The sequence below is a fragment of the Oncorhynchus nerka genome, linkage group LG10, assembly GCF_034236695.1.
Source record: "Oncorhynchus nerka isolate Pitt River linkage group LG10, Oner_Uvic_2.0, whole genome shotgun sequence".
NCBI classification, from domain to species: Eukaryota; Metazoa; Chordata; class Actinopteri; order Salmoniformes; family Salmonidae; genus Oncorhynchus; species Oncorhynchus nerka.
Genome location: NC_088405.1, coordinates 34643518 through 34659762, shown reverse-complemented (window position 1 = coordinate 34659762; position 16245 = coordinate 34643518). Strand labels below are relative to the sequence as shown.

Below are 16245 nucleotides of genomic sequence, written 5' to 3'. Positions count from 1 at the left end.
CAGCCAAGACCTCAGGAAAAAAATTGTAGACCTCCACAAATCTGGTTCATCCTTGGGAGCAATTTCCAAACGCCTGAAGGTACCACGTTCATCTGTACAAAGGATAGTACGCAAGTATAAACACCAGGGGACCACGCTGCCGTCATACCGCTCAGGAAGGAGACATGTTCTGTCTCCTAGAGATGAACATACTTTGGTGCGAAAAGTGCAAATCAACCCCAGAACAACAGAAAAGGACCTTGTGAAGATGCTGGAGGAAACAGGTACAAACGTATCTATATCCACAGTAAAACGAGTCCCACATCGACATAACCTGAAAGGCCGCTCAGCAAGGAAGAAGCCACCGCTCCCAAACCACCATAAAAAAGCCAGACTATGGTTTGCAACTGCACATGGGGACAAAGATTGTACTTTTTGGAGAAACTTCCTCGGGTCTGATGAAACAAAAATAGAACTGTTTGGCCATAATGACCATCATTACCCCGTGAAGCAGCATCATGTTGTGGGTGTGCTTTGCTGCAGGAGGGCCTGGTGCACTTCACAAAATAGATGGCATCATGAGGAAAATATATTGAAGCAACATCTCAAGACTTCAGTCAGGAAGTTAAAGCTTGGTCGAAAATGGGTCTTCCAAATGGACAGTGACCCCAAGCATACTTACAAAGTTGTGGCAAAATGGCTTAAGGACAACAAAGTCAAGGTATTGGAGTGGCCATCACAAAGCCCTGACCTCAATCCTATAGAAAATGTGTGGGCAGAACTGAAAAAGTGTGTGCGAGCAAGGAGGCCTACAAACCTGACTCGGTTACACCAGCTCTGTCAGAAGGAATGGGCCAAAATTCACCCAACTTATTGTGGGAGGCTTGTGAAAGGCTACCTGAAATGTTTGACCCAAGTTAAACAATTTAAAGGCAATGCTACCAAATAATAATTGAGTGTATGTAAACTTATGACGTACTGGGAATGTGATGAAAGAAATAAAAGCTGAAATAAATCATTCTCTCTGCTATTATTCTGACATTTCACATTCTTAAAATAAAGTGGTGATCCTAACTGACCTAAGATAGGGAATGTTTACTCGGATTAAGCGTCAGGAATTGTGAAAAACTGAGTTTAAATGTATTTGGCTAAGGTGTATGTAAACTTCTGACTTCAACTGTGTATTACATTGGCACACAGTCTCTCTTGTGTGATTGATATCATGTCTGGCGCGATGGCGCTTTAGACAAAACCTGTACCACAGTAACCACAGACGAATGATTTGGCCTTAAATAGGTGTACTATTCACTGAAGATTCCTGAGATCAGCCTGGGCCGAAAAAAATGTATTCCACAAAGTTAGCATGAGTGTCGTTTTTTTTGTGTTGACTGTCGTCTTGCTTCTGCACTTTTTGCTCTGCTCTACGGTATCACTATCCTTGTCTTTGGTGTCTGAGGTTGGGCCTGGGGAGGGCAGCAGTGTGTCTGGTTTTTCCAGGCTCTCTGTAGGGGTGAGCTGAGATGTTGATCCCTTTTCATTGTGCTGAGGCTCATTGACCTTCTCTCCTCCATACGAACTGGACTCAGCTCCCCCTGTGAGGTTAGAGGAGCAAAAACATGAGCAATCATAACGTAATAGCATTTCACTGTTCAAAATGTTTGACTTTTCTTTGGTATGAAATACAATATTTCGAATAAATCTGTATTCATAAGTCCTTCTCCATCATCAGGATTCTCCACATTTTGACCTGAGATCTACACCAGTCCTCATTTATGACTGCACTCCCAGAGAACATGTTATGATCATTTCAGTCACACAGAAACACTTCACTTCAACACTTTCGGTCTTGCAAATAACATATTCTAATGAGTAGCTTGTGCATGAACTGACCCCACTAATCAGAATGAAAGTCTGGTAGTCCTCTCCACGGCTCCAAATATTTTGTTCCTTAACTGAAACAGAGGGAGAGATGGATTGAATGAAAACCAGTAAAAGCTAGGCTTCGCCTGTAGAAAAAGCTCTTATTGTTAATAGTATGGAAGTGTATAGTCAACCGGCAGCAGGAACATTACATTTCGGCGTAGGGGTAAACATTTATTAAGGTAAGGTTTAAGGTTAGGTTTAAGAATGAGGGTTAGGTTTAAGTTGTTAGGTATGGTTTCAGTGATTAAGGTTAGGATTAGGGAAAGGCATAACAAAATAAAATGGGTTAGCGATAAGCCATCCCCCGCCATTAATTTCCTGCCAGTCGAATATACACTACTGGCAAAAAATATTGAAAAGGCAGATGTAGGAGTATTTCTCAGGCTAATGATTACAACTTGTAGTATCATAACAAGGTTTAATAAGTATTAGAAAGTTATATGGTTAGTGCTCATAGCTGTCAGCTAAGCTATCCCTTAGCTAGCTTATTTGTCTCAGTTTGGATGTTAACAGTTACTTCTATTAATATGAACATTGGTAATTGTGGTCCTATAACTAAACTATGAGCTATGTAGTCAGTCCTACATTTCCCCCTTCTTTAACTAAGACCCTAAGTCAAGATAAAGTCATGGAGTCTAGCAGGTATTCTTCTTTCACGAGCTGGTCACGGCTCTGCTTGATGTTCTTTTTGTGCTCTTGCTTCTGGCATATCTCCATGAGCAACTTCTTGCCTTTGACCTTGAAAGTTCTGCTCTTGACCTTGAATATGATCAGGTTGTGAAATGAACACCTCAGCATCCATTTCTTCTTTGGTTTTTGGTGATGGTGATAAGTTGTGTAAGCAGTGTGTTTGTTGTTGCTGGTAGCATTATCCGTGCTGGTGCTGTCTCTGTGTGAGTGGAACCCTGAAGCATGCCTCAGGCCCGTTTGATTCAGTTGGGCACATTAGCTACAGTATGTTTATGTTCTTTTTCTTGATATTTGAGTTTGGTACAGTGTTATTTTTCTCCCACTGAAGGCCTAGGTCCAATAACCATGGTTGACCACTGCCTACTACCACTGAGTAGCTAACATTTTTTGTTACAATTCAACATTTTAGTAATAGTGAAATATTTATTTGTTCTCAATATAAAGGTTTTAATCCGGGGCCAACCTACCACAATGCATATATAATTGATATAATATATATTGTCACCTTTTAACAGAACAATAACCCAAAATAGAAGGCTAGGCTACACTGGAGGGTTACAATTAAGTTGTTGAATGTCCCTGAGTGGTCTCAGTTCTGACTTAAAACTGGGTCAAGACTTGAAGATCATTGTCCACCAATTTCACAAAACTTGAGTCATTTATCAAGAATAATGGGTGAATATTTCCCGAATCTCGTGGGCAAAGGTGGTAGAGATTTGTTTGAAAATACTTAATTGCTGCTAATGGTGCTTTCATCAAGTACTCACTCGGGGGGTTACATAGGCCTACTTATTCACACAACACTCATGTTTTTTTCACTTTATAACTGTGGAGTAAGTTGTGTAGATAGGTTAAAAAAATATATATATACAAATAAAATGTGGTCACTTTTCAGACCATAACACAACAAATGTGGAAAATATGGAGGGGTTCACGTACTTATAGGGGCTTGAAAATTGAGAGGATTACTTGAGATCCATTTGGCCAGTTGTGTTTGTTAGACATCTCCACTTACATTTTGAGTATGAGGCACATCAGAAAGATAGGCCAACATCTGATGAGTCTGTGGTCCATACAAATGTGCCACCTGTGGGAAGGATTTCGGTTCACAGATGTCAATCTCCAGGCACAGCAGTATTCACACAGGTGAAATGCCCTTGTTGAAATAGATTACGTCTCTGCCAGTTATGAAAACTCATCATGAGACACACAAAACAGAAGACAGAAAACAGAAAACAGAGGACTGCTCACACTGATGAAGAAGCTTGAAGAAAACCCACAGGCAGGTCCAGTCAATTTAATTTAGGAAGCCTGTTCCCAAGTATTCACACAAATCAAATGAAGAGACCTATGTGATTTGTAGCTCAGCGTAATCAAGGTATGAAATCATTGTTCATTTCAAACACTCTCTCTTTTTGGAGAAATTATTATAATTATTATCCAGCCCCCCACCAACCATTTACTCCAACAAACAAAATCATTAGGTGGATGGATTTAGTTACATACCCCTGTCATAGAATAAACCAACAGACCACTTCAACTAGAATAACATTCTCAGTAATGATTACAGAAATATTTTTTTCTTGCTATGACTGTGATATGTTGTTGTTTATCTACTTTAGTTTAATACAGTGACTGTAAGTCGCTCTAGATAAGAGCGTATGCTGAATGACCAAAATTAAAATGTAAAAACTAACACTTTGCAAAGCATGCTAGGTATTATTATAATGAGCTCTTCCCTAAAACAAGTGAAAATGTGGTCAGTCTGGACCAGACCAAATCTGAACAAATCATAGACATCTAAATTTGGTTTCACAAGTTTCAACAGCACAGCACAGTTTGGCACAGTTCAGTACAGTAGAGCACAGTAGAGCAGTGGTTCACAAACGTTTTTGGCATCGGGGACCCATTTTGTGATAGCACATTCATCAGGGACCCCCTCGTAATACATTACATGACCAAAAGTATGTGGACACCTGCTTGTCGAACATCTCATTACAAAATCATGGCATTAATATGGAGTTGGTCCCCCCTTTGCTGGTATAAAAGCCTCCACTACCCCTTTGCTGCTACAACAGCCTACACTCTTATGGGAATGCTTTCCACTATATGTCGGAACATTGCTGCAGGGACTTACATCCATTCAGCCAAAAGAGCATTAGTGAAGTTGGGCACTGATGTTGGGCGATTATGCCTGGCTCGCAGTCGGAGTTCCAATTCATCCTAAAGGTGTTAGATGGGGTTGAGGTCAGGGCTCTGTGCAGAACAGTCAAGTTCTTCCACACCAATCTCAACAAACCATTTCTGTATGGACCTCGCTTTGTTCATGGGGGCATTTTCATATTGGAAGCACAGAATCGTCAGGAATGTTATTTGATGCTGTAGCGTTAAGATTTCACTTCACTGCAACTAGGGGGCCTAGCCGGAACCATGAAAAACAGCCCCAGACCATTATTCCTCCTCCACCAAACTTTACAGTTGGCACTATGCATTGGGGCAGGTAGCGTTCTCCTGGCATCCGCCAAACTCTGATTTGTCCGTCGGACTGATGGTCTAGTGAGTGTTGAAACCGAGGACAGACGATTTCTACACGCTACACGCTTCCGTACTCGGTGGTCTGAGCCGTTGTTGCTTCAGAGCAGCTCTAGCAGGCCCGAAATTTCACAAACTGAATTGTTGGAAAGTTTGCATCCTTTGACGGTGCCACGTTCAAAGTTAATGAGCTCTTCAGTAAGGCCATTCTACTGACAATGTTTGTCTATGACACCTGTCAGCAACTGGCTGAAATAGCCGAATCCACTCATTTGAAGGTGTGTCCACATACTTTTGTATATATAGTGTATCAGAAAACAACTTCTACTTTAAAGTGAGATTAAATTGAATACAATAAGTTTTACAATGACTTCTGCAGTGCATGGCTGGACTAACCAAGTCTCGGGCCCTGGGAAAGAACATTTTAAAATCCCCCCTCTTGGCATCAAAGAGAAATGTTTGCAGTTTTAAAGCAGAAATCAGCAGTTAAAACATAACAAAGCATTCTCCCTGCCACTGTTTCACTAGAAAGCTGAGGGATGGGGCTGGAGAAATGTAGCCACTCTCAAATTCATAAACAGAGCTATGGATGCAAGGACTGACCATCCATGATATCAAAATTAGAATTTTAACCATGGTTTGAGGCTATATAATGTTTGTATAGAAACATTGCCGTAAAACAAGCTTGTAGTTTGGGTTCTGATGGGGTATACCAGTTGAACTAAGCTCAAGAGGCATTTCTAAGATGTCCAGGTGCCTTTTAGTTCCAGACTTGGCACTCCAGTATTGCTTGCTGCGTGGTAGCAGAGTGTACAGTCTATGGCTTGGGTGGCTGGGGTCATTGACAATTTTCCGGGCCTTCCTCAGACACCTCTTGGTATAGAGTTCCTGGATGACGGGGAAATCGCGCCTCAGTGATGTACTGGGCCGTCCTTCAAACTCTTAAGGGGGAAGAAGTGCTGTCTCGGCTTCTTCACGACTATGCTGGTGTGAGGACCATGTTAAGTCCTTGGTGATGTGGACACCGAGGAAATTGAAGCTCTCGACCCGCTCCACTACAGCCCAGTCAATGTAGATGGGGGCGTGCTCACCCCTCGATTTCCTGTAGGCCACGATCAGCTCCTTTGTCTTGCTGACGCTGAGGGAGAGGTTGTTGATCTGGCACCACACTGCCAGCTCTCTGACCTCCTTCCTGTAGGATGTTTCATCGTCGTCGGTGATCAGGTCTACCACTGTCGTGTCATCAGCAAACATGATGATGGTTTTGGAGTCGTGCGTGGCCACACAGTTGTGGGTGAACAGGGAGTACAGTAGGGGACCAACCACATACCCCTGAGGGACCCCCGTGTTGAAGGTCAGTGTAGCAGATGTGTTGTCACCTACCCTCACCACCTGGGGGAGGCCCGTCAGAAAGTCCAGGATCTAGTTACAAAGGGAGGGGACTATGGTGTTGAATGCTGAGCTGTAGTCAATGAACTGCAATTTCACATAGGTAGTCCTCTTGTCCAGGTGGGAGAGAGCAGTGTGCAGTGCAATAGAGATAGCGTTGTCTGTGGATCTGTTGGGGCAGTATGCGAATTGGAGTGGGTCCAGGGTGTCTGGTATGATGGTGTTAATGTGTGCCATGGTCAGCCTTTCAAAGCATTTCATGGTTCCAGATGTGAGTGCTACGGGACAATAGGTTACATTTGAGTTCTTATGAACAGGGACAGTGGTGGTCTGCTTGAAACATGTTGGGATTACAGACTGGGACAAGGAAATGTTGAAAATGTCCATGAAGACATTTGTCAGCTGATCTGCATATGAACTGAGAATGTGCCCTGGTATTCCGTCTAGCCCAGTAGCCTTGCGAGTGTTATCGTATTTAGAAGTCTTACATCGGCCACGGAGAGCGAGATCACACATTCGCCCGGAACAGCAGGGGCTCTCATGCCTGGCTCAGTGTTGTTTGCCTCGAAACGAGCATAGAAGACATTCGGCTTGACTGGGAGGTTTGCATCACTGGGCAACTCACGGCTAGGTTTCCCTTTCTAATCCGTAATAGTCTGCAAACCCTTTCACATCCGATGAGTGTCGGAGGACTGAAAACTAGCTTTTATTGGCAGAGAGGTTTGGAACTCTCTTTCTTATTGGTCTATTAACTAATATACCAAATGGTGATGTCAAAACTCCATCCCGCCAAAACAGGCTGACATTTCAGGTGGTCTTTTCAAATATCTCTTCAACTAAAAGGGCATTACCATCATTTTCACAATTTCACAGAATTATTCCAACCTCATAGTGTGGAAAATATACAGTTGAAGTTGGAAGTTTACATACACTTAGGTTGGAGTCATTAAAACTCGTTTTTCAACCACTCCAAAACATTTCTTGTTAACAAACTATAGTTTTGGCAATTCGGTTAGGACATCTACTTTGTGCCTCACACAAGTACTTTTTCCAACAATTATTTCAAACTCAGTGCCTCTTTGCTTGACATCATGCGAAAATCAAAAGAAATCAGCCAAGACCTCAGAACGAAAATTGTAGACACTTGAAGGTACCACGTTCATCTGCACAAACAATAGTACGCAAGTATAAACACCATGGGACCATGCAGCCGTCATACCGCTCAGGAAGGAGATGTGTTCTGTCTCCTACAGATGAATGAACTTCGGTGCGAAAAGTGCAAGTCAATCCCAGAACAACAGCAAAGGACCTTGTGAAGATGCTGGAGGAAACAGGTACAAAAGTACTTATATCCACAGTAAAACGAGTCCTATATCGACATAACCTGAAAGGCCGCTCATCAAGGAAGAAGCCACTGCTCCAAAATCGCCATAAAAAAGCCGGACTATGGTTTACAACTGCACATTGGCCAGATCAAGAACACCCTCCAGGAGGTAGGCGTATCTGTGTCAAAGTCAACTATCAAGAGAAGACTTCACTAGGGCAAATACAGAGGGTTTACCACAAGATCTAAACCATTGGCAAGCCTCAAAAGCAGGAAGACCAGATTTTATTCAAAAAATTCTGAAGTGTTTAATAATATTTATCTGCTCAGATTCAGCCAAATGCTTCAAAACTCATTGGACGGCGCTTCACAGTGCAGCTGGACAATGACCCGAAGCATACTGCGAAAGCAACCCAAAACTTTTTTTAGGCAAAGAAGTGAAATGTTCTGCAATGACCAAGTCAATCACCTGACCTGAATCCAATTGAGCATACATTTTACTTGCTGAAGGCAAAACTGAAAGCAAAACGGTCCAAGAACAAGCAGGAACTGAAGACAGCTGCAGTAAAGGCCTGGCAGAGCATCACCAGGGAAGAAACCCAGCATCTGGTGATGTCTATCGGTTCCAGACTTCAGGCAGTCATTGACCACAAAGAATTTGCAATCAATTATTAAAACTAGCAATTTAATTGATGATTATGTTAGTTTGTCAAATTACATAACATTGACTAAACCCTTGAATTAAAGATGCAAGTCTACACTTAAAGCACATCTTTATTGTTTCCTTTCCAATCCATTGTGGTGGCGTACAGAGCCAAAATGATGCAAATTGTGTCACTGTTCAAAAACTTATGGACCTGACTGTATACAGTATATTTATATTCCGGACTCTGGTCTGGAAGCGAAATTCCTGCAATTCTATCCATTTTGCCATTGGGTTTTGTACTGTGTGTTTAAATAATGTATTCTCGCTCATTCTATTTTTTCTACTACTGTACATTGCCTTTTAATTACACTGTTTATACACACTGCATATTTCTTTATATACTGGATTCTTGACATAGCTCACTCTAATATATTTACTGCTGTACATATCATACTTAGTATATCTTGTGTCAATTCCGGTGTATATACAGTGGGGCAAAAAAGTATTTAGTCAGCCACCAATTGTGCAAGTTCTCCCACTTAAAAAGATGAGAGAGGCCTGTAATTTTCATTATAGGTACACTTCAACTATGACAGACAAAATGAGAAAAAAAATCCAGAAAATCACATTGTAGGATTTTTAATGAATTTTATTTGCAAATTATGGTGGAAAATAAGTATTTGGTCACCTACAAACAAGCAAGATTTCTGGCTCTCATAGACCTGTAACTTCTTCTTTAAGAGGCTCCTCTGTCCTCCTCTCATTACCTTGTATTAATGGCACCTGTTTGAACTTATTATCAGTATAAAAGACACCTGTCCACAACCTCAAACAGTCACACTCCAAACTCCTCTATGGCCAAGACCAAAGAGCTGTCAAAGGACACCAGAAACAAAATTGTAGACCTGCACCAGGCTGGGAAGACTGCATCTGCAATAGGTAAGCAGCTTGGTTTGAAGAAATCAACTGTGGGAGCAATTATTAGGAAATGGAAGACATACAAGACCACTGATAATCTCCCTCGATCTGGGGCTCCACGCAAGTGGGTTCGTAAGAAGCATTTCAAGGTCCTAGTGGCCTAGCCAGTCTCCAGATCTCAACCCCATAGAAAATCTTTGGAGAGAGTTGAAAGTCCGTGTTGCCCAGCAACAGCCCCAAAACATCACTGCTCTAGAGGAGATCTGCATGGAAGAATGGGCCAAAATACCAGCAACAGTGTGTGAAAACCTTGTGAAGACTTACAGAAAATGTTTGACCTCTGCCATTGCCAACAAAGGGTATATAACAAAGTATTGAGATAAACTTTTGTTATTGACCAAATACTTATTTTCCACCATAATTTGCAAATAAATTAATTTAAAATGATACAATGTGATTTTCTGGATTTTTAAAATAATTTTTGTTTGTTTGTCATAGTTGAAGTGTACCTATGATGAAAATTACAGGCCTCTCTCATCTTTTTAAGTGGGAGAACTTGCACAATTGGTGGCTGACTAAATACTTTTTTGCCCCACTGTATGTATAGGTATAGATTGCATCTATTACTGTTACAGTGCTGTTACAGTGCTATTTGGGTTAAATGGAATTGTTCCGACATTCCAAGATTTGTTGTTACAATAAAAATTACTAAGAAAAATATATGTATTATTTGTGTACTTGCTGAACATTTTCCTGCATTGTTAGGAGCTAGTGACATAAGCATTTCTCTGCACCCGCTATAACATCTGCTAAACTGTATACACGACAGATAAACTTTGATTGGATTTTGATTTGATTACAATACAGTATAATTTAATTCAGTACAGTACAGTACAGTTTTGTTCAGTAGAGTAGAGTGCATGAGAGTAAAGGAGGGTATAGTACAGTACATTATACTGTACTATAAAAAATATATTTTCACATGAATTAGCCACACTCAAAAAAACACAAAACTGACCATATCCCATATCTGCTGAAATACCTTTTGTACATATTTGCACGAATTAAATGTGAGGTTGTGTTGATGTGGATGTTGAAATCATGGCCTATCCAGACCTGACCCAATTTGAACCAAACATAAACGCCTATGATTCAGATTTCATCGCCCGGACCCCACCCTCAAAAAGATGTCTGGACAGGACCAGGCGTCGGTCCGTGCTTAGTGGGAATGACCGTGACCTGCTCTACCTGGGACAGGGTGCGTTAAATAGAGCCACTGCAAGGATGCTCCCTTTACCATCATAACTCTTTCAATCATCATCGTCTTCTGCTACTCTTATGCACATACACATACAATGAGGCATCCAGGGCTGTTATGGCGCTTCAACTGAACAACCGCCGTCTGGTTTGCTTGTTAGAGGTTAAAAGGTTACACGTTTAATGTACAGGAAATATCGTGTGCCTTTCAATCTTCAAAATTGGTCAGGTTGCTATTTTGTTTTTGGAATCTTTTTAATACTTTTATTGTATTCCAAAAAAAGATAAATAGCCTACATTTTCAACATTGGCAAAACATTGTGTTTTGATACCCATGTCGTGAACTAATTAGTTGTTTTTTTAGAGTCATTTTGATTTCTATTAAATATTTAATGTAGTCTTAACATTGTGGGGGCGAATAAGGCGGTGAGAGAACCAACTGTGTAGGCCTATCTCCATCTCTGTTTTCTTCTAAAAAATATGTTTTTAGGTCAACAGGAAATCTCATCTCCTGAGGGGAAAGATGCGCTGTCTCTCTGTGTGTGTGTTTGTGTGGACCATGTTATTCCTCAGTGATGTGGACTCCGAGGAACTTGAAGCGATCGACCCGCTCCACTATACAGCCTCATCGAAACACTGATTGGGTTGGTTGTCCTCTTCTGTCAGAATTTCCCAAAATTCAATATTTATTTTTGACTATAAATAATAAATGGGAAAAAAGCAACAATGTGGAACTGTGTGTTAGTGATAAGTGTACCAACATAGAAACGGTAGCAGGTGTCAAAGATGTGTGCTAGAAAACATTTTAAGTGCATACGCAAAGTCTACCTTTTGGAATGTAATTTATTTCATAGAAGTTAGTTATATCAGTGTACGCTATAGTTAGCACCTTATTGCATCAGCGTATGTCTTTTTTAACCCATTTAAATGGTACATCAAGTGAATGAAGGTATACGAACAACTCAAAGAAAGACAGAATTGTTAAAAAAAAGTGTTATTTATTTGACTGTTTTCATGATATTGCTGTTCTTATTTTCGCTGTCATTACAGTGAAATTGACCTCTGAATGCAGCATGACATTCACTATCAACACAACTAAAGTGCTTAATTTCGCCCATTGATAACGATGATCTTTGTATTTTAGTTGATGTTTTATACAAAATGCAGGCGGTGGGGCTTACACCCTAACCATCAACATTAAAAAATATGAAATAAGATGTAAGGTTGGTAATTTTCAGTAATTGTTTTCAGAGAAATGTGTTTGTGTATGTGTATTTCTGGTGGTCCTTTCTCTTCCTTCTTGAAATATTATTTCAATACCACAAAGAAATGTAACAAAAGTATAGAAATGAATAAAACATTAAATAGTATCTTATTTAAAACCAGACAAGGTTATGAAACATATGTTCAAATACAAGTATTAAGAAATAAGACAAGTACACTGTACACTCCTAAATTGATGGGACCGTTGCACATCTTTGGAAAATAACCCACAAGGCGCACACTGGTTGAATCAACGTTGTTTCCACGTCATTCAGTGAAATTACGTTGAACCAAGGTGGAATAGACGTTGCCTTGACGTCTGTGCCCAGTGGGAATTGTCTTCGAGGTGAGCATCATTTCCACGCAAATGTCCGAGCTCACTGTCTGCAACGGGGATTGACGTCTATTTAGCTCTCATCGTCTGAATCACTGTTGGGAACGAGATCCCTCTGCGGCGACAATGATTTGAAAGTGCTCTTGTTGCTGTCCTGCTTGGAGGTGCTGGATAGGTCTATTGCCATGTCCTCACTGTCGTCTACAGCACTAGCGCGGCTGGGCCAGGACATGTCGCTGTCTTTCCCTTTAGTTTCCTCCGAGTAAGTTTCCGAGTGGGAAGACTCTGGCGTACCTGGGGATTTCTTTACTATCTCCATGGACTTCTTGTGCATTCCTGCGTAAAGTGATAAAAATGAAGAAAAAAAACAATTCGTCTCGGCGTACACGTAGCCTATAGCAAAATAAATCCATATAAGTAGAGGTTAGGCCTATTGGTAAACGAGCATGTAACATTTAGGCCTACTTCCTCGTTATTATGTCTATGTTATGTTGTAGGCTACATCTAGGCCTATATCAAACATTGTACAGATACAAAACACATCTCAGCTATGTATTCAATGGATTAAATACATATTTGAGTCTTATATGATGAATAAAGCAAACAACCTGCTGGCTCACCTAGAAGCCAGGGAGCACAGGAGCCCATCATCCCGCTCTTGGCGGAGTTGATGATTGATTCTGGCAGAGGGATGGAGTGGCGGACCATGGCACCGTAGAGCCCATACTCTGCCATCACACTGCTGCGTCCCCAGCACTTCTCACGTTTTCTCCACTTGGCCCGACGATTCTGGAACCATACCTGGAAAAAATAGGCACAAAATGTTAGATCTTTGGAAAAATTTCCGGATTAAACCATCAATATGGCCATTGTAGGATTGCGTGTTTATATAGGCCTACCTGTATTCTGTCCTCAGGCAATTCTGTCTTCATTGCTAACATTTCCCTGGCATATACGTCTGGGTAATGTGCTTCATGGAATGCCTTTTCGAGCTCCTCAAGTTGATGCGATGTGAACACGGTTCTGTAAATGATTTTTAAAAAGGTTGGAAGCATTGATAAAGCAGGCTTGCCAAAGGCATTCATTGTACTAGTTTAATGTAATTGTCTACTCAATGTTTCTATTTTTTTGCTCTGGAGCAATAAAACTGTCATCAGTATGTACCAACCTGTGCCTCCTTTTCTTTCTCTTCTGTGAGTTCCCTGAGTTTTTTGAATCGTTTCGATCACCAGAGAGACATTCATCATCTGAAAAGAAAAAGGAAAACATATATTAGAGACAAAATAATCTATTTAAAATCAAACGAATAAACGTTAAATGAAAATTGTGCTGTTAAATTGTTTTTATACATTGAGAGTTTATACATGCTATATAGACTAATTGAATATCATTATATGTATCAAAAGTTATACGTTGGAATGTTATCCAAAATAACAGCTCCCATATTAGTCTCGCGCTAAATCAACCTTGAACGCAATCAAATTTGAAATAAATTGAGCTACATGAAGAAGTGGCTGTTTCAGCACCCCCTGAGAATAAATGCAAAGTGGACCGCTTCCCTAAAGCACTAACTTTAAAGTCAACTATTTGAAATGAGCTGTACCAGAGTATGGGTCTCTTTGTTGCTCCAAGTTCTGCATGAAATGACTCTCGGTCCTGGACTGAAGGAGGGGTATGTGACTCGGTAGGAAGCAGGGGGCTCCCGCAGGTTGCTGAGCCGCCAAACTGCACAGAAACCCTAGACCAAGCGGCAAGGATCCTCCAGCGAAAGGGAATCCCATCCCAGTGCTCTGAATATCCCCGTTACCTCCTACTCCATGAGGTCCGGATGGGCGAGGCTGGAGATCCGTTTCAAGACCCAGTAGGTCCGTGATGGCAAAGCCTTTAGACCTAAACCCAGATCCATGAAGTCGTGACTTATCGATCCCAAATGATGGAGCCAGCATCTTGACTTTGGGCTTTTCATCCGAGCCATCATCTCTTCCTGTCATGGTTGTCATTGTAAAGCGCTACTTTCTCTTTCTCCTGTAGCTCGGGGTGATGAGGCGGGAGATGACAAACGGCAGGACAATTTATCCCTGTGTCATATCCAGGGATAACCTCTAGTGACCAATCAGAGCAAAAGGCACCCGTCAAACCGAAAGGAGGCGTTTCCCCTTTTCAATCCCAAAGGATTAATTGCCACCAATTTCCCATCAAATCCGATAAGGATTTTCTCCTCTGTCCCCTCTATCCGAATTGGTCCTAAGTGTTTTTCTCTGATGGCAAATGTCACTTATGTAGCCAGGGCTGCAGGCCAAACAATAATGAATGCTTTACAACTTTCAAAATAATATTTTGAAGGAATAACAGCCATGTGACATTTTGCAATTATCAACCAAAACTGAAAGAGTTTTTTTAGCAATCAAACGTTTATTAATTGTATTTCAATCTGAGGTTGTTGGGCTATGGTCATTGCTCAGTGATGCTTCAATGTCATTGTTGTATTATTTGTAAATGACAAAACATATTATATCCCAACGAAAATCTTTGTTAGCCCATGTAGTGACAATTAGAGAATAGCTTGTTGATTTGGGACTAGCCTCTTTAGCGTGACAGCCTATAGCCAAACTGGAAATAGGTTTAAAACGCAAAAAGATTAACATTTGAAAATAAGTTTAAATCGTTGGTTTATTATAATCGCTCTGGGATTTAATAAATTGCATGTTAAATTCATTTGGGCAAATAATATTATATAATAGGCTATAGCAAACTAATGATGCAACCTGCAGAATAGAGAACATTTAAATAGCCATTTAAATAGCCTGGAAACGTGGCCTGGCGATGTCAGTTGTCAATGCATAATCACGATACTTTTGTATGTTTCCCACGATATAAATATTGTTTTCTAATGTTCTTTGCACTACATTTTTTTTTAAAGGCCTTTGGCTAACTGAAAAATATGAACAAAGAAAGTCCATCATATGCATGCACATCACATCTTGCATTCAAATTACTTTTACAAACGACAGTTTACCACATCTGATTCAATATTTACAACTGATTTCGACTCTTTCCACTCTAGTCTATTAGACACTCCTGGTGAATAAAAAGGAAAGGCATTCATTTCATATTCAAGAAAGGTCAAAATCTCCCTGACAACATGTTATCTGGATTAACAAAGCATATTTTTCATTTGGGTAATTGGCCTTTGAATTACAGGGTTGAAAATTCAACACAAGGTCTGTAGACCAACGTTGTTCTCTATTTAAATGTATTTTAGAAGTAGGGAATTATTTACGAAAAGTACAAGGGTGTCTATTGGTCCGCAACTGTATTTGTCCCTTGCAGTATAGCCTAAAATATTTTCCTCTCAGGGTCTTTATTGACCTAGCCCATAATTGTCAGAAATGTGTGTGTGTGGTTGTCCTATTGCCAGCAGCAAACGAGGCGCGGATCTTAATAGTATTTCATGTTCATCATGATGACGTGGATGACACATGTCCCTCTAAATGCACTTTCACTAGACCACAGCAAACTAACGTGGTGAAAATCTCCCGGTGTAATTAGAGTTCGTAATCCGGCCCTTCACCAAATTTCCTGTCTGTACAGATATTAGGATAAACCCGTAATTGGTTTGACGTAGACGCAGAATCAGCTTTATTTTGTAGGCTAGATAAAGTTAATAACGAGGTCTCGGGAGAAAATGAAGCTCCTTGTGTAAAAGTAAATCTGGACATTAAAACCAAATGATGGTAATCCCAAGGGATTGAGCGGAGGGGGTGTGTTGCTGCCTGCAGGTACTTTGTAAAAAAAAACGGAGTGGCAGCGGATGCCACTTTTCATGGACCTTTATTCATGACCTCTTAAGATTCCGACGCTTCTGCGCATGTGCGGGATTCTCTACATATGCATCTGCTCTACTCCTAGGGGCGATAACGAAGAAGGAAATTGACGCCATACAAACGCCATTCCTACACACTTCTCAGTAGTTTGTATTCAGATTTACCT

At 40.7% G+C, this 16245-nt stretch overlaps 1 protein-coding gene across 2 annotated transcripts; it reads right to left on the bottom strand.

The window, feature by feature from the left end:
• Positions 1 to 11636: 11636 nt before the first annotated feature.
• Positions 11637 to 14299, bottom strand: LOC115136356 (visual system homeobox 1 homolog, chx10-like). 2 transcript variants are annotated; one of them, XM_029671944.2, is made up of 5 exons: positions 13859 to 14299; positions 13424 to 13502; positions 13155 to 13278; positions 12864 to 13056; positions 11637 to 12591 (listed from the first exon to the last, which is right to left on the bottom strand). In XM_029671944.2, exons 1-5 carry the CDS (start codon positions 14253 to 14255, stop codon positions 12329 to 12331), a joined length of 1056 nt encoding a protein of 351 aa, XP_029527804.2. In that variant the 5' UTR covers positions 14256 to 14299; the 3' UTR covers positions 11637 to 12328. The 2 variants fall into 2 exon arrangements, with proteins under 2 accessions (XP_029527804.2, XP_029527805.2); XM_029671945.2 differs by having other exon boundaries at positions 12876 to 13056.
• Positions 14300 to 16245: the final 1946 nt, after the last annotated feature.